This window comes from Protopterus annectens, chromosome 1.part0 (assembly GCF_019279795.1).
Source record: "Protopterus annectens isolate FY-2018-M chromosome 1.part0, PAN1.0, whole genome shotgun sequence".
In the NCBI taxonomy this organism is placed as follows: Eukaryota; Metazoa; Chordata; order Ceratodontiformes; family Protopteridae; genus Protopterus; species Protopterus annectens.
In genome coordinates, this window is record NC_056725.1 from 60,316,542 (window position 1) to 60,340,140 (window position 23,599).

The following is a 23,599-nucleotide window of genomic DNA, read 5'->3' on the forward strand; positions in this document are numbered from 1 at the left end:
TATATATATATATATATATATATATATATATATATATATATATATATATGGATAGATGTGTATGTGTCTATAAAATACTTAAGACGCACTTAATTATGACGGCATAATGAGTTAAGAACACAAGATCACATTTCCAACTAAAACATTGATGTAACTTATTCTGTACTGATTTATTGAAGTATATGACTATTGCAGTCTGTTTTAACCAATATATCATATCCATTAAACATGTTAGCCTGCACAAGTACAGTAACTAAAATTCATTAAATCTTTCTTATGAAAATCATTATAATGACAATCCAAAGCATTGTCCTTAAAATTATTGTGTAGCTTTCTTATATGTTCTTTGTTCTAGTAGCAAACGTGTTTCGTTTCGCCTATATAAACAAATTACATGGACACCTAACTGTATAACTTGTGCAATTATGTGCTCCCCTAACATTAAATCGTATCAAATGTGTTGTAAATAAATGGAGAAATTGTACATTCACCGCAAGGATTTGTACCCCCCTTTTAGAATCCCAGTGTATTTATTTTGTGTGTAAAATTAAATTATCTGTTAGTTAAAATGTCTGCTATACTTTTACCTTTATGCTAAGAAAACAAAGGAACATTAAACACACACTTACTCAATCTGGCATCGTTCTTAAATATCCCCCAATTCTTTTTAATAATAGAAACTATTTAATCAGATAAATTATTGTAAAACACAAACAAGCTGTATTTTTGTGCCTGTTCTCATCTTTAAAATATTGTGTTTTTATCGATACTCGTTTTATCTAAATGATCTGGTAATTTATCTAAATCAGAAAAAGCCAATTGCTAATAACTCCTATTCAAAAACATTTTAGCCAACTTCACAAGATTCCCTAATGAAGTCTTTACTTCCTGAACTTAATACAAACACCCTGGAACAACTATTGCATGGTCCAACCAAGGGATCAAACATACGTTCTCTCTAGTGAAGTTGGATCACAAAGCTGTCTCCTTTGAAGTAAATATCAACCAAGAAAACACTGCTAAACAAGTAACAGGAACTGTTCTAAGGCAAACCACATCCTATTAAGTTACATTTTGCCAAAATTCAAGGCTCCTCTTAACCTTGACACCACAGCTAGCTATGCAGAATTATTCAGAGTCTCTATGTAAACTTAGAAGTTAACCTAAAAAAAAAACATGAAAAACAAACCCCACTACTCAGCTAAACATGGTATATAGTAAAAGAAAACTCATGGCCCAAATTAAGAAGAACAACTTCCTTAAAGACAAGTGCTCTCTTATTTAGATCTTTTCTTCTTGCTTAGTTGTAGAAGTCCAACAAGGCTAGCTATGAGGTCAGGTTAGGCTTGCAGGCTAAGAACAGTCCCAAGGCCTATAATGTTTACACACAGCAGTGTGCTGAACTGGTGGTAAACAGTAACCCTTTCACCTTTCAGGGTGATAGGCAAATCTACTGGCTGATGAATTCAGCTCAAACTTCACCCCCCCCCCCCCAGCTCCTCCCTGGTTCCACCAGGTAAAATTCCCTCCAGTGTACTACCTTTAATTATTAGGAGGGACCAGGTGCTGATAGCAGTCGCTAAAGCAAAGACCACCACCTCCTTGTATCCTGACAACATCCTTGGTGGCCGTCTAATCAGTCTGGGATAATTAACTATCAGGACCACTTGTGGCACTCAACTGCAGCCTTGAAAACAGGCTACATTCCAAGTGAATGAAGGACCGTAGCAGTCATTCCCCTACACAAAGGCAGACCATCAACTGACCCAGGAAACTACACACCCATTAGACTAAAAAGCCTAATAGGTAAACCCGTACAACAAATTATTACCCTACTAACATGCCTCCATATAGATGCCCATGATACGTGGAACACAAATGGTTTGGGATGTGTGGCTAAGCTTGTTAAGGGCTATAGTGATAATCTAGTAACCTATGACCCTGGCAAGAGATTGGTTGGGTCATGGATGAGAAGAGGGAATGTGTTGTGTTTATCTGAGGTTTTCTTGAAGGGAAAATAAGACTGGACTAGTCTATAGATTTTGTTTTAGTGTATTTAAAGTATTACTTTTAGAAATGCATGTGTATTAAAGTTAACAAAACAGTATATGCAGTGTAATTTAGGTTTTCTTTAGTCTCTGATCTTGTCTGTAAAATTTAATTCAGTATCTAAGCTATAATCTGATAATCTTCATTCATTCCTTACTGATGGGGTCTTGGTTCCGTCCTCGAAACCGATTCGGCTGATATAACAAGCTTGAGCCAGCCAAAAAACTCTTGATCTAACTCTTACCCATAGTGCCCATCTCCTTATCTCACCAGATCTCATTTGCCTTTTACTTCTCAAGACGTGTCAAGCCAGCTCTCAGCTAAGTAGTGAATTTTTTTTTGTATTTTCTCACTAAAATTCTCTGTAGTCTCATAAATATTTTACTTCATTAGTTGTTGATAGTTTTGCTTACTCTTTGTTTCTGGAGTGGCTCTCCCCCCTTTCTTACCATTTTTGGTATTCTTAGTTCCATTGTTGGTACAGGCCCCACCCTTACTGCTGTGGTAATTTTCAAACCATTGTTGATATTCATTTCCCTTTCCCCTTTTCTTACCTTTCTTTGTTCAAAAAAAAATTTCTATTTTCAAAACGGTGTGCTTGCCTATTCTTGGTGTTTGACTCAAATTGTACATTAAGGTTGTGACTTGTTTTGTTTTTGGATAATGTCTGATAAAAAGAAAAATGTGGGAGAAAGGTGCCCAACTCGGATGGGCATCTCATGTGTCTACTGTCTCAGAATTCCCTACCTTCAGGTTCAGCCACCTTGTGAACTCAATAAAGGGTTCAGCTCTCGCACTTTAGCAGAACATAAAAATAAATTAATCTTGAAAGGAGTTCTGAAAGCTCCCTTTTCTGAGGCACTATCTGAGGCAGAGGTCTCAACTCCTCCTAGGAAAGACAGTAAAAAGAGGAGTCACTCTGTTGGGACCTCTTCTAGTTATAAGGAACTGAAGTCTTCTAAGACTATTTCTGAACCAAAGTCTTAATTGCCTAAAATGTCACCACTGACACTCTCGGCACCACAACCTGAAGCTCTCTCTACAGTCTGATGTCAGCACCTTCTTCAGAACCAACAGAATAATTTCTGCTACAGTACCGATAATTCCCTCTGTACCAGACAAACTTTTGGCAGCAACAAATAGTATCGCCCTCCAAATCTGTTCACTCCCTCACTTTCACAATACATGGGTCCTTCGACCACGTTGCTGAAAAGTGAAAATCTAGCCAGGAGAAGATACTCCCTGTCCATTGACACTTTTTTTGGACAGCAATACAGTTCATTTCTCGAAAGGCATGACTCTCCTTCAGGAATATCCACCCCTTCAACCAGGAGTCTTTCAGAACTCAATGTAGTGAGGCATGTTGATCAGCTCCTAGTAGCCAGAGGTATCCCGAACCTAACCAAGACCTCTCTCCCAGCCAGAGCTGAGGGATTTTCTGCACAGACTCCAACATGTCTCCTTCAACCTCTCCTCAGGCTTTGGAGCCTTCTGTTACCAATGCCTATCCCAGTGCCAACTTCTTCGGTTCCTGTGAATGCTCCATTCCATGGTTCCATTGCCTACTCTGTGGACTTCAGTTCATTCAGAGCCGATCCACCCTCAGGACTGTGGCTGGCCTGTTGGCACTGTGACCTCTAGTTCAGTGTTGATTTTTTTTCTACAGTGCCCTCTATGGCTCCAGTTGTTTTGGCAGCTCCTAGTTCTCTCGGGGATATAACCCTGGAGGTGGGCTCTTCGGAGCAGGATGTGATCCCATATTCCGAAGTTGTCCTTCTCTGTTCCGGGCTCCCATGCCTCTTCAGGTGGGCCTGCCTTCCAGATGATGGAGAGGGCTGTCTCTTCTGCAAGCTTGCAGTTGCACCTCTTCGGTGTCAGAACCAGACATTCATATTTCCTCTGGTATGCAGCTGACACAGCCCACTATGCTTGGACATCGGTCACAAGAGCAGCAAGAAACCCTACTTCAGGGTACCCACTCTTCAGATGGTCCCCCTGAAGTCCCACCCCATAAGAGAACATGCAAGAGAAACCACATAGATTCCCCTGAGGAATCCATCACAGAAGATACAGATTACGATGAGGGAGAAGGGTCCTCACAGTCACCCCCTGAGGATGTCTCATTTGGAGACCTACTAGAGATGCTGAAACAGAGGGGTGACTGGAATCCCACAAACCCTCCTACTGAGGAATCTCTATTCTTGCAGGCTGTCACTAGTCAAGCTCATTTTGCAGCACGCTTGGAAGGCCCCTGACACCATTGAGCCATTTCTCAGGAGGCTGGATAAAATGTTTTCCTCCACAGGATCACCCTCATTGGTCCAAATGCTTGGCAGTAGATTCTATGGTGGTGGCAGCGGCCACTAGAAAAGAACTTGCAGAAGAGAGTTAAACTGTCTATACTCTGAACAGGGAGTCCTGGACGATAGACCGACTAGGGAAGTGGTTTTACACTTCAGCGACCCTTGCCATACATTTGCTGATCTACCTGACACATTTTATCTGTCTTCAGAGGAACCTGATTACAGACCTTTCAAGAACCTTGGCAGTAGCATTGTCTGATGAGGTACGTGACAAAGTTGCCTCATAGCTTGCCACCCTGGAGTCCATTTCTAACTCCTCCATGAGGTTGATCACCCATATAACCAAGGGGGAAGCCAGATCTGCGAGTTTAGGCATTATGAGACGTCACACCTAGATATGTTTATGTAACTTTGCGGACCCCTTCAAGTCTTCATCAATGCTCTTGTTGATTAGTCTTCCTTGTTTGGCCCAAAGGTTAGACACACTAGCCAGGTGTGAGAAAGATGGAAAGACCCTGTCTGCCATGGGTGTGTGTTTTTCTGCCCCTCAACAATTTGACACCAGGAATCAGAGAGGCGGGAAGATGTGGTTCAGGAAATCCCAAGGGCTTTTTGTGATACACTGTGTGGGATCTCTTTGGGAAGATGCCCATCCCGTGGCATAGGGGGCCCGCAAAACAAGGGTCCAGGGATTCCTTCACTTGGCTACCCTATCAGCACTCCTGAAGACCGGGCCAATTACTTACCTCTGGAAGCAGTCGGGGGAAGATTCTCTGTCCACCACTTGGCCTGGCATTCAATAACTACAAATTCTTAGGCTGCAGACGATTAGTCCAGAGGTTACCATATTCCGTTTGACATTCATCCATGGCCTCTAAGGTGAATCCCCAACATTCCACCCTGTCCAAGGGATAGGGCAGCACAAGAAATTCTAAAGCTGCTAGAAAGTCATCCAAACAGTCCACCAGACCACATAGGATCAGAGTTTTACTCAAGATTCTTTTTAGTGCCAAAGAAGACAATGGACTGGATGCTAATTTTGGATCTCAGCATCTTGAACAAGTTTGTCAGATGGACAAAATTCCAGATGGTCATGGTTCAGTCTATCCTTCTTTTTTTGGAAAAATTGGATGTGCACCATAGATCTTCAGGATGCGTATTACCACATAAAAATGGAGAAATGATCCGGAAGGTTTCTCCACTTCTGGCTGGGAGACCATCACTACCAGTTTCGAGTACTGCCCTTTGGTCTCACCACAGCCCCCAGGATGTTCACCAAATGCATGGCCGTAGTAAAAGCTCACTTGAGATTGCAAGTATTCCATGTGTTTCCATATTTAGACTATTGGCTTTTTACCGCTCCAACCAAGAGTCTACTGCTTCAAGCCATACTTTAAAACTAACAAGTTAGGCATCTCTATAAACCATGAAAAGTCAAACCCTAGTGCCCGTTCAATACTTGCAATTCATTGGGGCGATGTTTAACACAAAATCCTGCCTAGTTGCACTACCTCAGCACAGGTTGCAAAGATTGAGATCTCAACTGTAAGTGATACTCTCTCAAGAAACAGTTCTAGCCTGATTGGTCTTACATCTTCTGGGTTCAGTGGTGGCAACGATCACACTGTTTCTATTGGTGAGATTCCATATGAGGCTGCTTCAATGGCTCCTAGCCTATCAGCGGTCTATAATAATGCTCCCAATAACTTATTTGATTTGCATAACCAACTGTTGCATACAAGATCTGAGTTGGTGGATGAAACCAGAAGAAGCGTTATGGAGCCGCCCTTTTTCACCTCCTCAACCCAAGGCCACAGACACCTCCCTGATGGGGTTGGGGGGGGCATTTTCAAGGAAGAACCATCCAAGGGTCTTGGCCCCCCCTTAGAGGCCAATCTGCATATCAGTCTCCTAGAACTGAGGGCAGTGCCTCAAGCGTTGCAAGCATTTCAAGCGATCCTTACATCAGGGACAATGCTATTCAGTCAGACAATATGTCATTAGTCTGGTACATCAACAAGCAAGTAGGAACTAGATCCTAGCCTCTGTCGGGAATCATGGAGACTGTGACAATGGGCGATAGATTCCATCCGCTTTCTGATAGCAATGCACATTTCCAGGAGTTCTAATGTGATTCCGGACAAATTGAGTAGAAACATTTTGATGCCTCCCAAGTGGTGTCTCAATTCTGTAATAACGGCACAAATCTTTTGTTGTTTGGGCCAACCTTGCTGCTGTCTCTCTGCCTCTCCCTCAAACCACAAATTCAGCAGCTACTTCTCCCTGATCCCACCCCCCCTCAGGGGAGTCGCCAAGAGATGCTCTGATACACTATTGTCCCCTGGGACTGCTTTATGCCTTCCCTACCCTTCCTCTGATTCAACTGTTTTTAAAGAGCAGTGGTTGAGAAGCAGGGTAATCCTCATTGCACCTTTTTGGCCCCATCAAGTCTGGTTTCCCTTCTTGTGGCCTGACTGGATCCAACCCCAGGACTCTTGTCTCATCCACAGGGGCTGGTCCATCTCGATGTACTAAATCTGAAGCTGACAGCTTGGTTTCTCCACTTCCACTGATTGCCAGGCAGAATAACCTATCTTCCCCAGTGCGAAGGATACTTCTCATCTCTCATAAACCATCCACCAGGAAACTTTATCGCAGTAAATGGGACAGGTTTGTGTTCTGGACTGAAGACCAAGGAATAGACGACGACTCAGCCCTGGTCCATAAAGTCTTGGAATACTTGTCAACTTTACTACAACCAGGGGCCTCGGCCTCTACCATTACAGTTCACTTAGTAGCTATCTCCAATTTTCATAATGGTTTTAATGATTCTTCATTAATGTCCCACAGTCTATGCAAAACCTTCTTAAAGGGAGTCTTACATTTGAGACCACCTGTTAAATCCCCTATTGAACCTTGGAATTTGACACTTGGAATTTGACACTTGTCTTACAAACTCTAACTTGTCGACCATTTGAACCTTCATCCACCTGTAATATGAAATATTTGTCATGGAAAACCTTATTCCTGACAGCCATCACCTCCGCCAGGAGAATATTAGAGTTACAAGCTTTGTGTGTAAATCCCCCATACATCTTTTTCCGTAGAGAGAGAGTATCACTTCAGACTAATCCCTCCTTTCTGCTCAAGGTTATTTCTGAGTCAAATCTCAACCAGTCCATTGATTTGCCAGTTTTCTTCCGAGATTTTTCTAACAAAGGAGAATATCGTTTACACTTGTTAAATGTTCATAGACAATTACGTTTTTACTTAAACAGAACTAAATCATTCAGGAAATCGGACCAGCTGTTCCTATCCTTTTCAGGTCCAAGACTGGCAGGTCAGTTTCCAAAGTGACCTTATCCAAGTGGTTGAGAGATTGCATTACTTTTGTCTGTCAACAGAATAAAATACCTCTACCAACTAAAGTCAAGGCTCACTCCATCAGATCAGTGTCCATTTAGGTGGCCTTTTATTCTAGAGCCTCTATGGATGACATTTGCGCAGCAGCCACCTGGGCAAAACCTCATATCTTTATTACTCATTACAAATTGGTCTTGGTCTCTAGGGGAAGAGCATCCTTTGGCTCAATGGTGCTCAGGAATATCCTTCCATAGGGCCTCCCAGGACATAAAGTAGCTAGGGACTCTGTCACCTCAGTAAGGAATGAATGAAGATTAACATCAGATAAAAAAGTTATGTTCTTACCATAACATTCCATCTGTGTTGTTCATTTATTCATTATGTCCCACCCTCCTACCCCCTTCCGAAAGACTCCTGGAGGTTCAGATTTGGTACTGGTTACCTGCTAAGGCAGTTGCTCAGATAAAGCCTCTGTTTTTCTATATTTACGGGCAAACTCCATTTGAGGAGATGAGAAGACGGGCACTATAGATAAGACTTAGCTTGAGAGTTTTTTGGCTGGCACGAGCTTGTTATATCGACTGAGTCAGTTCCAAGGACGGAACCGAGACCCCATCAGTAATGAACTGAATGAAGATAAACAACACAGATGGAATATTATGGTAAGAACATAACTTCTTTTTTCCTTCATAGAAATTACAGAAAGCTTTGTGACCGAGACCTCATTGCCATCAAAACGCAAAGCACAGGAAGACTTTCCGACTTCAGAATACACAGCAAAGAAAAGGTACTGACATTTTGTCACAATGATTTTCACACATTGAAGTACTCTCTTGTTTTTGGAAAATGCTTTTTGCTTGTAAGTTTCTCTCGGGTATGTACAGATACATAGAGGATGGCATATACCACTTAATATATGCTGTGTAGCACAGGAATGCAGAGATTTCCTCAGTAGTTAAAGAAAAATGCTAGTGTTTTTGAAATCTTTCAGCTAGTCCTTACTGTTTGGGCTAAGCTTGCAGTGCAAAGTAGAAAATCTTTTTTAAGCCAGCACTATATTTGGTGTGACTACTTCACTGAATATACACTTCATTTATTTGCTGCCATTGGTCAGTATTTGTCCTTTACTAGATTGTAACTGCTAATTGTCTGCCATTTTATGATTTCATACAGACTGTGATGGCCTGTTTAATCTACCTGACTTTCACAGCTAGCAACCTACTGATTCCTTTCACCTTTCTGCTTTACTCCCATTTCACCATTCATTTTTCATTTTAAAACATTTTGTCCTTTAGCTTTGTGTTAGGCTGTTCACAATCCCTTTCCATTTGTTCGTTACTCCCTATTCTGGAATATTATTTTGTGTACATGTTGAAGCTAGGGTTGCCAGGTGTCCGGTTTTTGACCGGACTGTCCGGTTACAAATTTTATTCAAAACCGGACACATGAAGTCCGGGTTTTGTGCCACTGACATGGTCTCAAGCGGTTCTTCCATGCCATCTTTACTCTCTCCCCTCCTTATTGCCTTTAGTCCTGGTGTGCTTTTTGGCTATAATTAGAGCCATTACCTGACTCCGGACTGTCCAGAAATAAGGGACGTTGTCTGGAAAATGGCGACTGCCTTTTCTTGTCTAGAAAAAATAAAATCTTTTCATTTAATTAAAAAAAAAAAAAATTTTTTAAGGGTGTTCTACTTTAAGAACATCCTTTGCTTTTGGTTGCACACACTGATGCAGAAGAAACTGAAATTGCTTACATGACATCTTCATCTTCCGACCGCGCAGTGGAATTTGAATTCCAGTCTCCAGAAGACGTTTGGAGTTTGGACTTCACAGCGGACCACAACAACAATGAATGGTTGGACAAATTCAGGGAGGGTAGGGGTGTGTGTGTGTGTGTGTGTGTGTGTGTGTGTGTGTGTGTGTGTGTGTGTGTGTGTGTTTGTGAGGCTGCCGCTGCTATGAAAAGGAGAGCAACTGAGTCATTCTACAAGAAAGTGCGATGTTAGTTGTTGTGTACTACTATGGAGTATTCTTTTTGAGAAAAGCATAACAGTACTAGTTGCAGGAGTCCCGGTGTAAAGGCAGATTAATCTATTTAGTCCTATAATAAGCCAACTGCTTGCTCTGTTACCTTTGTATATAGGGTTTTTTTTATTTCTGCGTATATCTAACTGCATTTTTGTTGATGTTTAATGTGGTAAACTGCTGCCCAGTCTCTTAATGTTGCAACTGTTTATATCATGTTTAAAGTAAAGCTTGTTCACTGTGCATTTTGCAAGTGATATTTGATCTGATTGGTACTATTGCCCAAATGGAATTTATTCTGAACTGCATTTGAATTATTTAGCTACTGTATTGTTTCTTATTTGAATTACATCTGTTTCTGAGTAGCTGTTGTGTTTTTTGTTTACCATACTATCCTGCATAATATCTTCAGACTCTGACACACTAACAGGCTTGTAATGCAGCATTCTGCTGCCTTCTTTTTTACTGGTCTTTTCTTTTCATTCTTTCACCCTTTTTCTAACCTTTCTGTGTCTACTGCTTTTTATAATGGATATCCTCTCCTTGTATTATCTAACCTATCACATTCATTTCCATACTGCTCTTACTGTTGTATTAGATAGATTTACAGGAGCAAATCTGAAATTTAATTAACTTAAGAGGAAGTTTGTTATTGCAATTCCTTTAAAATGATATTGCTTAAAGCTGTTGAATGTGGTTAAAATATTTTAGAATGATAAAACAGGGCAAACTTACCTGTTGCCATAGTATCTCACCTGTTAATATTACTAACTATTTTGATATAATGCTCTATAATTGAGGGTCAGCTGTGGTTAATTATTTGTGACATACTGAGATTGGTATAGCAAAGGTATGTAAATTGATGACCCTGCTAGTTTTCTGACCATCCACTAGTTATCCACATTAAGCATATGCTCTGTAGCTTTCTATAAAATGCATAGGTTCATTTTTCAAAAGCTGCAAGACCATTTGTGTCATTATATATTGTTTTATACTAAACATGTATTTTCAGACCATGCTATACATTTTCAGGTCTGTTTTATTGATGTAAGATATGATTGTTGTTAATACGGTGTAATTTCTTATAACATTTTAAAATGTTATCTTAAACTTGGAAAACAATGTACAATGCTGTTTTGGTGAATGTGAGATTTAAAGGCAGCGTAGTTTTAATGCTACGTCTGTTTTCATTGCGAGACTATTGCTTTGTTTAGCAAATGTGTATCAGTGGTTTGTACTATAAAATTTGAAATAAATGTTTTAAATTAAATCAAAATATCTGTAATCACTGTAGAAGTAAAGAAGAAGACAGTATGCACACTGAAAGTTTTGAACAGTGTTTATGGCAACTGGGGAGAAATCGGCTGAAATCAGGCATCAAGAACAGAAAAAGAGGGTATTCCCTCTGTTCAGCTGATGTCACCGTCATGTCACACAATGGGAGGGGCATGGTTGGGAGAGGGGTGGGAATGGGTGGAGTTATGAGTGATGCAAGGGGCGTGACCTTAGTCCGGTTTTAGCCACAAAGAAACCTGGCAACCCTAGTTTAAGCTTGTTCCTTTACTTTGAACTCTGGACTTGTCTTACTGAACCTTCCTGTTGCTATTCCATTAATTCTCTTCACACAGTTCATTTAATCATTTTTTTGTTAAAACTGTAGCTCTCCTGTTTCCTTTCTTTTTTTCTTGCAAGAACAGCCCCAGCCCTTTTACCATTCTAATGTCCTCTTCATTGGCATTTTTCTTTGCTTCTCTTTCCCTAAGAAGTTTTAAGAATTGGCTCTTATCTGCTGTGGTTTCACCAGTAAAACAGAGCTAGAGAAGTAGTAGCATCTGCCTGGTTTCTTTGTCTTGGAGATGCAGCACAAGCCCCCTGATTGTTACCATTTCATTGATTCTGGTGTTTCAATCCCTTGGTAGCAACTGGTCATGATAATTTTTATGGCCTTTGGCTTAGGGTTCCATCAGCAAGAGTGGAGAGGACAATGACGGTGGCATTTCAAGATGAGTGTCCAAGAAAAGATCTACACTTAATGTTGAAGTAGTTAAAGCAGGAAGGAAGTGACAGTATTTAATGCAGGAAAGATTTTGATATGTATAGAGGGCTATGACTTCACAGTATTCATTGGAAGCAGTGAATATTGGTGGGTGTTTTCAGAATGCTTTAACACCACCATGCAGGAGTCCAAAGCTGAAGGTGACTGTGATCAGGAGAATGCAAAGAAAAGAACCTAGGGCTAAAGATGTATCCATACCTGAGAAAAACAGTAAGTATTTGGCAGAAAGAGTTGGTGAAATCCTACATAAATAAGATGAGAAAGTTTATTCACTAAAAGGCAAGATAGCAGTGATCAGGAATAATACTTGTCTGATGTTAGGTGAGACACATTCTATGAATTTGCAAAAATGGATGCGGTTAAGAGGCTGAACAAGAACTGGAATAGTTTATTTAGTGAAACAAACAAGCCACCATTAGGAGAAAGAGCTTGATAGGTTCAGGCAGTGGAGGGAGATGAGGTATATGTAATTTTTGGAGGCTGGTGCTAGTAACTAGTTCAGATTTTGTGTCAGATGGGGAAGATATGAGGTGGGTGCTGTGGGAGGAACAGAGAATAGGAAGGTCTCCTTTCCAGAAACTGAGAGTAGTATATTAACAGTGCCTCAATTTCCAATTATCTGCATAATTTTAGACTTCTTCCCTTTTGACCTTCACTATACTTTCCTAGCTTAATCCTTCTCTTCAAACTCTTCTCTATTTCTCATTTATCCTCCCTCTTTCCTATAAAAAGAGGGAGGATAAATGGGAAATACAGAGGAGTTTGAAGAAAAGGATTAAGCTAGGAAAGTATATTGAGGGCCAAAACAGAATAACTCTGAAGATTATGCAGATGCTTGGAGATTAAGGCACTGTTAAGACTGATTAAGGATTTTTTGGCCCAGGGAGCATGTGGTATTCAAGGCATTCATGAGGTTGAGAGTTCAGTCTTGGAAGTCTTGTCTTATGTGCAAGAGTGTAAGGGGGCCTTCTCAGGGACAAAAAGAAATGGATCTAGGAGAGTGATTGGGAAAAATAGTCACACTGGTAGAAAAATGGCAATGTCAGAATAAAGGGCACATAGGAAGAGTAATCAAGCTCACAAATTCAAAGAAACAATAGGGTTTGACAGATTGATGAACTGCTGGTTCAGAGAGAGCTGGAAATGAAGAGATGAGGAGTTTGGAAAATGTGTGGAAGATGAGTGGGAAGCCTGCCATGAGAGAGGACTTGTACGATATATCTTGTGGGTGATTCACACCTGCTTCCTAACCACAGACTGAGAAAAACAAATCCAGGAAAGATAGTGTTGGAGGTTTTGGGAAAAGAGGGGGTGGATGGGTGGTCTGAATATTGGATGGGAATATACTGAGGTTTAGTGGCGTTAGAGAAAGATAGTGCAGTTAAGGAGAAGGTATTGTAAGTAGAAGTCTGTATTGTGTGTGAGTTTGGTGAGAGAGGGGGGTAGATCAGCCTCGAGATTAGAGGGATAGGGTTTGTGTATATGGGAGTGGATCGGTGAAAGTGTAGAGAGTAAAACCGTGGAGGATGGTATGCCATGAGTTACTTGCAGAAGACAAAAGCAGTGATTTTTTTTAATGGGGGGGTTTATGATGAAATGAATCAAAGGATATGAGGAATGTTTAGTAGACTTGATAAATGTTGGCATGTTTTGGTGTCTGCTGTAGAAGGACAGTAGAGAATGCAGGAAGTGAAAAAACTGGATATAGGAGGGAAAAGTCCTACTGTGTTTGGGAGGGGTGTAATGCTTTTTCTATGTGAAGACTGTGTGCCTTCAGTCAGCTGTACTGGGAGGACTAATTATACAGTTAGTCAGTGGTATGATATTTGTTCTGTAATATTTACCCACAGGTACTGCTTTTCAGCCATGGGGTCAAAGCGGTGAACTTTGTAAAAACTGTACAATCCAAAGACTCATCATTGGTTATTACTGTCATACCCTAACCCAGTGATTTTGCATAATGTATTTAGTTCTCGTCCGGTCTTCTCTGCAAAAATAGTTTAACACTGACTTTAATTGCTGCCTGTCCATGAACCCCCCCCCCCAATGTAAAAGCAAAATAAATGTATTTTTTGACAATAGAAGTAAACTGGGAAGCTTGCTTAGTTACTTAATTGCTACTTATTTGGAAGATGTTACCACCACCTATGCCATAAATGCTTTACCAAGTGCTATAGGTATTCATAGTTTAAAAATTATACTCTGTTACTGCTGATTCGTAACTTCATTATATTGCTATAAATTATTGAACAGTTGATTTAGGAACTATTTCAACACTGTCCCATATATTAAAGATCAGGGGAATCTGACCCAGTACCTTATCCTCTCTGACATAAAATAACTTGATCTGAAGCTATTCGGGTCATTATCCATCACAGATGGGTCATAGATCTGACCTTGGATCCGAGCCGGCAACTTCTCAGACAGATCCAGAGCTCAGAGCTTAAAAGTTCCTCCTCTCCCACAATCCCTTGCAACCTTCTGATCCTCAGATCTTGTTTGCTGTTGAAAGGCTTTGGGATGTGATCCATACTCAGGCTGGCTCATTGCAGATAGGTGGCTACTTTATTGCAGTTTTGTCTCCTTTTCTAAGTTTATATATATATATATATATAGATATATATATATATATATATATATATATATATATATATAGATAGATAGATATATATATATATATATATAGATATACCTATACAAACTAGAATCATGTTACAATAAGATTGCAAAATTCGCCAATAACTCTACTTTTAGAAGCTACCACTGTCTTGCCCTAAAGGAGCTACAGTGGTTAGAGTTCCCTCAATTAATTAGTTACCACCAACTAGTGCTCACCTTCAACATACTAAAGAATCCCCACAAAACTCCAGCCCTAAACCAACTACTAAACCAATATTCAGCAAACCGTCCACTACGCTCATCCAATAAAACCCTGCTCTGTATATCCAAAGCCAACAATACTGCAGGGAAAGCTCTTTTCTCTCATACAATCGCTAGGAAATGGAATAACCTCCCCCAAAATCTCTCTTCTGCATTATCTATCTTACTGTTCAAAAAGTTACTTCAGTCGCACCTCTTGCAATCCTGGCTCTGTCCTTGCATCACATAAATGCTTTCCTCCTCTCCGCCAATTCTTCCTTCATTCCTGTCTTCACTGCTCTCTTTCTCATTAATACAGTAGCCAAACACTGCCATACATGGCCTACTATGTTTAAATTATGTCTTCTGCGATATTTCTTTTGATAGCATTGGTGAATGTGGAGTTTTTCTCTCCCAATTTCTGCTATCCAGGGTCTATGCTTGGAAGAAACCATTGTAAATTTTCTACTGATTGTAAGATTTATCTTTTGATTGTAAAATTGCCAGTGTACATATTATTTGATGTGGAGCTTTTCTCCCCAGGCCTCCGCTGTAAATGGACCTCATTCCAGTCGGACTTTCCCAGTAAACAAATGTAAAATAAATAATATATATTAAATGCTTTAATTTAGTTGAGATTTTCCACTTCTTTCTGGTAACTACCATTTCCTGCCCTTTTTTCCCTTTAGGGTAGTTTAAAAAAAAACTTTCTCTCCTTTTATTTTGTTTTGGGGTTAGTCTGACTATAGCTTGCCTGTATGGTGTCTACATGACTGAGAAACCTTCCGGATTTAAAAGATGCTCTTTATGAGGTCAGAAGATGCTGTGTTCCAACTCACACAAGGAGTGTCTGCATTGCTTGGGGTCGGCACAGCTGGAATTTGAATGCGGCATTTGTACTGCATTCAACCCCAGGGCCATCATGGAGCCCTGCAGTAAGCTGTTGCGGAAGGGTTTGGCTCAGGATGCTCCTCTGACCTTGGACTCTTCCTCCAAGCCCTCTCAGGAACCAAAAAAGAGGCCTTCCCCTCCATCAGAGGGGTCTCCATCTGTAGGTCTCCACTCTCCTCTTTCAAGCTATCCAGCTTTGGAATGTCAGGACCTGGGGATTTCTAGCGAGAGGCAGACAGTGTTGGGAATTCCCCCTTCTCGATACCGTCTGGGTCCCTGGCTGGCTCTGTTCCACTGCCCTCGGACCAGGCTGCGCTTTGTCTCCAAGAAGTCTGTGTGAGTTCCCTGGGGTGGGTTCAGGTCCAGATTTTTCAAACCATTCCCTTCCCTTGGGGGCTTTGGAGCTGGACAGCTTGGGGCTGATATCGTCAAGGGGCTTCTGTGCTGCATTGAGGTGTCTCTTCCCTTCCCAGGTGGCCCTAGCCACTGGAGATGGACATCATCCAGGCTGTCGGCCTTCTAGACAGTAGAGAGGACCTTCTCCAGCTTGGCAGTTACCCCTCCTCCTTCTCTAGGTCCTCCCCAGCCTATCTCAAGTTTGGGTGCTAAGGCCTCCTCATTCTTCCAGGGTCAGCCTTCCCATGAGCACCTTCAAGATTGCACTGCCCCACTTGGAGTCCCCATATCTTCTAAGTCCTCCCCTGAGCCTACCGTGGAGGAATCACCTCAGAAGAGAACGTGTAAGAGGAGGCATTTGGACTCCCCCAGAGAGTTTCTGAGGACACGGATTTTGAGGAGGGAGACTGATCCCCAGACTTCCACCTGAGGAAGTGTCCTTCAGAGACATCCTCTAAGTTCTCAAGCAAAGAGGCAGTTGGTCTTCCCCAACCCAGTCTTCGGAGGAATCCGTGTTCCTGAAGACCTTTGGGATGGCCTACCTGCCCCCCCCCCCCCACTGATGACCTTGTGGACATTTTTGCTAGCAGGGCTTGGAAGGAGCCAGACGTGGTGGAACCTGTGCCTAAAAATGCCAACAAATTCCTTGGTCCTCTCAAGGATAGAACATTTTGGAGCAAAGGTGTCCCTATTGATGCTATTGTGGTGGCTACTACTACTAAGAAGGAGCAAGCTAATCAAAGCTCCTCAGTCTATCCCCTGAACAGGGAGTCCTGCGCGACTGACCATTTTGGAAAGCGTGTGTTTGCCTCAGCTAACTTTGGACTGAGAGCAATTAATTACTTGGCCCTTTTCACCCGACTTCAGAGGGATTTGGTTTCAGAACTTGCCACTTCTCTGTCAGAGTTGTTGCCTCTGGAGAGGCTCAAACTGATCTCTCCAAGGCTGTCTACTCTAACATCTTTGGGTAATGCTTCAATGATGTTGATCTCAAGAGGTTGCCTCTGCAGTACTGAAGTGGCAGGCACCAGCATTGCTATTTGATGGCATGCCTGGCTTCGCCTTTGCAGGTTTGCGGAGCCCTTAAAGGTGTCTTTCACTAGTGTCCCCTTTGAGAGCTCCACCTGGTTTGGACTGTCTGTTAAGGATACTTTGACCCACAGCAAGTAGGAAGGCAAGATGCTATCTGCGGCAGGGATCAAAATTTCTACTCCCCAGTGGTCCCTTTCTAAGACCCAGAGGGAAAGTAAGAAACGTTGATTCCAGAGGACTCAGTCCTCCTTTCAGGATTCCCAGGAATCCTCTTCTGCCAGCCGGGGAGGGGATTCAATGGCAGAAGCCGTCCTGTGGACAAAGGGGTCCACAGAACCAGGGCTCCCAGGAACCCTTCTTTGAGAAGCCCTTTCAGTGTTCTTGAGACACTGACTGTCCTGGCCTGGAGACAGGTGGGGGTCAACTCTCCTTTCACCCACTAGCTCTGACCAAATCTCACCTCCGATCAGTGGGTGCTAAGAATTATTTCCATGGGGTTACTCCATTCCCTTTTCACAGCCCCCTTCAATTTGAAAGTTTCTACCAGATGTTCCACCCTGCCAGAAGGAGTTAGCCTATTTTAAGGTTCAAGACCTTCTTGACAAAAGAGCCATTAAAGAGGTCCCAAAAGAACATGCCGGAGGGATAGATTCCTGTCCCAGAGACCTCCCATACTCTGGAATAAACTACCTACCTATCTATATCAAACAAAGCTCCTCATTAACACTCTTCAAGAAAAATCTTGATGATTGGATGGGAAGTAGGAAATTCACCCCGGGGATCACTTCTGTGGCTCTGCTCGACAGTGGCACAGGAAAATAATGTTCTTGGATGGCAAAAGCCAGTGTACCTTTTTGGCTAGGCTTGTATAGGCCCTAGGGCTGATAGCCTAGTACCTACCTATGACAGTGAGAGTCTGGAACTTACTGTAGCTTCTGTTTGGTGCCAAAGACGACCAGGGACCTTCATCTGATTTTTGACCTCAAGTTAAATATCTGTCAAAAAGTCCAAGGTCTGGATGTTCACTGTTCAGTCAATTCTGCCTCTTCTGTGCAAGGATGATTGTGTGTGCTCAGCTGATCTCAAGTACCTGTACTATCATATAAAGATCGACAGACACTCCAGGAAACATTTACACTTTTGGTTGGGGTCAGTCATTACCAGTTCAGAGCCCTGCCCTTTGGGCTCACCACAGCCCCTTAGGTGTTTACCAAATGTATGGCAGTGGTGGCAGCTCATCTCTGGCTGCAGAGTTTCCAAGTCTTTCTGTACCTGGATGATTGGCTTCTCACAGCGCCTATGAGGCATCAACTATCGCTGGCCACCAGATATGTCCTCAGTCTTTTCCAGTCTCTAGGCATCACAGTGAATATTTAGAAATTCAATCTAGTGCAGAGCAAAAATCTAGAGTTCATCATGGTCAACTGGACACTGTATTGGAGACGGCAGCACTGACTCTTCTGGCAGAGTGCAGTTAATTCAAGATCAGGTCTCTCTCTTTGGATCTATGGCACCCATTGGCTCACTTGATCCTCCGGACCTTGGGCTTGATGGCAGCTGCAATTTTTTGTCCCTTTTGCCAGATATCACATGTGAGTTCTCCAAGGGACCCTGACAGTTCAGTGGTCCATTCTGTCTCATCGTGTGTCCATGACCATAAAGTTAACCCAAGTGTGCAGGAATCATCTTACTTATTCCCTTGTCTTCCCAAGGTCACAGTGACAATGGATGCCTCCCTGTTGAGGTACAGGGGGCATTTTCAGGGCAGGACAATTCAAGGCACGTGGTTCTCCATAGAGACCAAATTGCACATAAATGTCCTGGAGATGAGAGCAGTCCTTCTAACGTTGCAAGCCTTTCAGGAATTCCTCCCTCTGGGGACCATTGCAATTCAAAAGGACAATGTGGCTGTTTGGTATGTCAGTAATTAAGGGGGGACACAGTCTTATCCTTTATGCAGAGAGGCCATGAGACTGTGGGAATGGCTGATGTTTTATAAAGGTGCTTTCTCCTTGCAACTCACATTCCCAGTAGTTCAATATAAATCAATTCGCCCTCACCAGAATTCCCAGAAGGAAGGGGGAAGGAGGCAGGAATGTGATGCATGACGACACTGGATAGCACAGATGCCAAGTTATGGCCTCAGCTGTTCTATTTTGTGTCCTCATAAGTGGTCCCTGAATCCGTCAGTGGCACAACAAATCTTTGACCATTGGGGTCAGCCTTGCTGCATCTCTTTACCTCTTCAGTTAACCACAAATGCAGCAATTGCTTTGCCCTGATTCTCCAGCAGGGGAATTGCCCAGGAATGCTCTGGTTCACGATTGGCCTCTAGGTCTCTTCTATGCTTACGCTCCCATTCCTCTGATATCCAAAGTCCTTCAGAAAGCTCATCACCTGAAGACCCCACTCCTCTTCATTACCCCTTTCTGGCCTAGTCAGGCATGGTTCTCCTTCCTGAGATCTCATCTGATGTATCCTCCTTGAATGCTAGATCCCTCTCTGGATCTTATTTCCCATGCCTGGGGACTTCCACTTCCCAGTCTCCAGACCCTTTATCTAACCGCATGGTTTCTCCAGTTCCAGTAATCCTTTCCCAGTCTAGGCTTCCTTCCCCTGTGAGGGACATTATTTTGGCTTCTCAGAAACCGTCTGCGAAGAAGGTATATTCCAGTAAATGGACAGGGTTTTCCATTTAGGCCAAACAATGAAATCTGGATCCCTTTTCAGCCCCCTATTCCTGATCTTTTTGTCTTCTGTTTTTCAGGATGGGGTGAGTTTTTCTCCCATTAAGCTACATTTGGTTGCCATATCTAATTTTCTATATCAATGATGAGCCTACCTTCTCTTCCAAATTGTGCAAAGCCTTTTTGAAAGGAGTATTTCTTCTTAGGCCTCCTATTAAGGATCCATCCCCGCCATGGGATTTGACCTTGGTGCTGCAGTCCTTGATGCAAAAACCTTTTGAGCCAGCTGGTTCAGGTGATATTAAATTCCTTTCCTGGAAAACAGCTTTCTTAGTGGCCATTACTTATGCCAAGAGGTTTTTGGAACTTCAGGCTCTGTGCATTAGACATCCATTCAGGATCTTTCGTAAGAACAGGGTGTCCCTTAGAACAAATCTTTCCTTTCTTCCCAAAGTGGCCTTGGAAACTAATCTCAATCCATTGATTTAACTACCTATTTTCTGCCCTAATTATTTTAATAAGTTAGAATATGTTTTGCATTGTTTAGACGTTCACAGGCAATTACTTTTTTATTTAAAAAGGACTGAGGAATTTAGGAAGTCAGACTAACTCCTTTGCGGCCTTATCTCAAAACAGGAGGGGCCTGGCAGTTTCCAAAGTGACTATTTTCATGTTGACATGCTAGCAGTATTTAGAGTTACCCAGACCAGTTAAGGCTCATTCTACTAGGTCTGTGGCTACGTCATCAGCCATCTTGGATAGACTTTCCATTGACTAGATTTGTGCTTTTCTGGCATGGTCTAATCCGCATACTTTTCATTTTGCATTATAAATTGGATTTGGTGTCTAGAAACACAGCTTCCTTTGGTTCCACCGTGCTGTGGCATATTCTTCATTGAGGCCACTGAGGATACATAGCAGCTGGGTACTCTGACCCATCCGTGATGAATAATGACATGGATACCATCAGATAAAGAATTATGTACTTACCATAACTTGGCATCTGTGCTATCCAGTGTCATTATTCAACACATTCCTGCCTCCTTCCTCCTCCTGGGGATTCTGGTGAGGCTGAATTGGTTTATATTGAGCAACAATGTTTTTGGTATTCTAGGGCTGTTTGTTCTGTTTTTCCACTAATTTAGCAAACTTGGTCTGAGGGTCAGAAGGTAGCAAGGCATTGTGGGAGGGGAGGAGCTTGACCTCTGGATGTGTGTGAGAAGTTGCTGGCTCAGATCCGAGGTCAGATTCTAGACCCATCTGTGATGAATGATGACACTGGATAACACTGATGCGAAGTTATGGTAAGTACATAACTCTTTTTCTGCAACCTCATTTGGGCTTCTTTTCCATTGTTTTCCATTCCACATTCTTGATATTTTGCTTGTTTATTTCTGAAAAGGGCAGTGTTTTGTCAGATTCCTGTTGATGCCTAGCCTCTGAAAAGTATAAACAAGCCTTATGGAGTGGACTGTTTCTACAATCTGGTGCTCAAAATTATTTTTCTGCTTGAAAATGGGGTAATCTCCAGTCTCTGCATTTCTTTCATCTCCTTCTCACAATGATAGTAAATAATTTTTTCTGAAATTACTTGTAAGTATTTCATGACAGAATAGTAGAAATACTTTATTAATGACTGTTTTAAACTGTTTCTGGTAGTGTCTCATGCCTCCTTTTCCATCTGTACTGTCTGGGTTGCAATGATTTAACCTAAAATAACTGGTGCTGCAATAAATATTCTGAGATGCACAAGAAGGGATGTGGCAAAGATCTTAATCAATGGAATTCCCTGCCAAATGTAGCCCAACATCTGGCATGTATATCTAAGCCTTATGATTTTAAAGACATTGTATATCACACACATGCTCCCTGCTCAAGGCATGGGGCACGAATGTGTGAGATAAGATGTATTTACCTCAGAACATATTGCGGCAATTCTGAATGCCATCACTTATCGTCAGTCTTGAATGCTCCTTCTCCTGGTGCTGGTTGCCAAGCTGTGTTTCAAATAAGTGCCCCATTGAGGTTTTTTCTTACTTTTTTCTCTCTCTCTCAATTTTGTGGGTTTACATGTCATCCAGAAAGGGACAATATCAGTATGGGAGACAAATCGCCCATAAGGATCATCATGAGCAATGTTTTTCTGTTTGGGTGCTTCTCACGACCATACACAGTGTTCTTTCTGCCAAGTGTTTGACACTGCAGTCATCTCTCCTCATTGTCCATTTACTTGGAGAACCATCGTCTTATGTTAGTGCAGAGTGCTGTGGTGGAATCTTCCCATCCCGAAGTTCAACCATCAGCCTAGAAACTTGGTTCTGATTTGGCCACTGTTCTGCCTCCCCCAAACATGTCTCTCAAGGTGGTGAAAGCCCAGATGGTAGCCCAGTAATGCTGGATTCCTCTGCTAAGACCCTATTGGAGGTTGGTATGGCTCTGACCTCTTGCACATCCTTGGAGACTGGAAACATCTGCCCCGGATGTTGAGGGGGGACCTCTGCTGATTATTTCAGATGGACCAAAGGGCATACTGCAGATAGTTGTTTGTGAGGAGATTCCTAATATGTTGGCTAAGTGTAGGAAAGGGTCTGAACCTCCTAGGGTTTTTAGGGCAGATGGCCCTCAGAAGAACAAACAAAAAAACAAGCATTTTTCCCTTGCTCCTAAAGATCATAAGTGTGAATGGCAGGATTTTGCCCGGGGGTTATTTAATGCACTGTTGGCCTTAAAGCCTCCCTAGGGAATTTCTGTGTCTGTTTCCCTTTGGTCATCTATCCACTCAAGAGGACCAGAGAGCAGGAATCTTCTGAAGAGGAATTGGATTCTGGGGAAGAGTCTTGTGTATATTCCTTTTAGATCCCTCCTCCCTGGATTATGGCTCTGAGGTGGAAGATTCTGTTAGCCTAGACTCTCCCTTGGAAGGACTCTACTCTGGGGATACTATTTCTCGTATGACAGAATTTTTTTAAAAGTAACTGTTCTCAGGTTTCTGACATTCAAAAGAGATATTATGAGGTCCTCTAGATGGAGTCTCTTAAGCCGTCTGCTGTATCTCCAGTCTTGGGTGCCCATTTAGATACCTTTTCAGAAGCCTCTGTACCTCCAGATTCTCAACCTCCAGCCTTCAAGAAACCTGATAGATTTTAAAGGTTTGAGTGTAAATTCCTCTACAAATGACCTTCTGTGGACCTTTCAGCAGTCTGTTTCTTCTAACAGACCTTCTAAACATTTGCCTTCCACTAAACTACTTCCTTCAGACAAGGACAGTAGAGCTATGGAACAGCTAGGCAAGAAGGTATGTACTGCTGCCATCTTGGCCTTTTGTGCTATTAATTACTAGATCCTTATGACCAAGTATGTTTTAGACCTGCTGTTCAGGCTTCTGAGTCTTAGATCTCCCTGATTCTGAAGGTTGGAACTCAGCCCTCTCTTTACTGGGTTCTACTTCTCAATTAACTCACAACTGTATTAAATGTATTTATGATGCAGCTGATGCCTCCTCTAGGGTTTCTGCTTTTAGTTTTGTTTTGAGACATTACTGTTGGTTTCATCTTCAGCCTTTACTTGATGATATTAAGGCTAAACTGTTGGATGCTTCTCTTGATAATAAACAAGTAATCTCCATGGCTATCACTTAATTCTCAAACAACCTACTATAAAGAGGGTCCAGAACAAAACAGTGTAAGAATCTTCTCTGTGTGGAAGTTTTTCAATTCCTGTATGTCTAGTTAATCACTATATATTTACTATACAATACGCAGATGACAAGGCACTAATCTGTGTAGCAGCTTCTTTCCTCGTGCTCTTACAAAATATTCAAAAATCTCTCACTAACATAAAACAATACCAGTCAACGAATCAAATAATACTTAATCCCAGCAAGACCAAATTAATGCTATTTACAAACCACAAAACAGCTCAACCCTCCACCCCATT

General features: G+C 42.0%; 1 protein-coding gene across 1 annotated transcript in view; it reads left to right on the forward strand.

The window, feature by feature from the left end:
- Positions 1–23,599, forward strand: part of LOC122811525 — a 1,751,548-nt gene that overhangs the window by 978,233 nt on the left and 749,716 nt on the right. Inside the window, exon 8 of the mRNA XM_044083457.1 lies at positions 8,409–8,502. Coding sequence (XP_043939392.1) covers positions 8,409–8,502 — 94 coding nt within the window. The remainder of the gene's footprint in view (positions 1–8,408; positions 8,503–23,599) is intronic.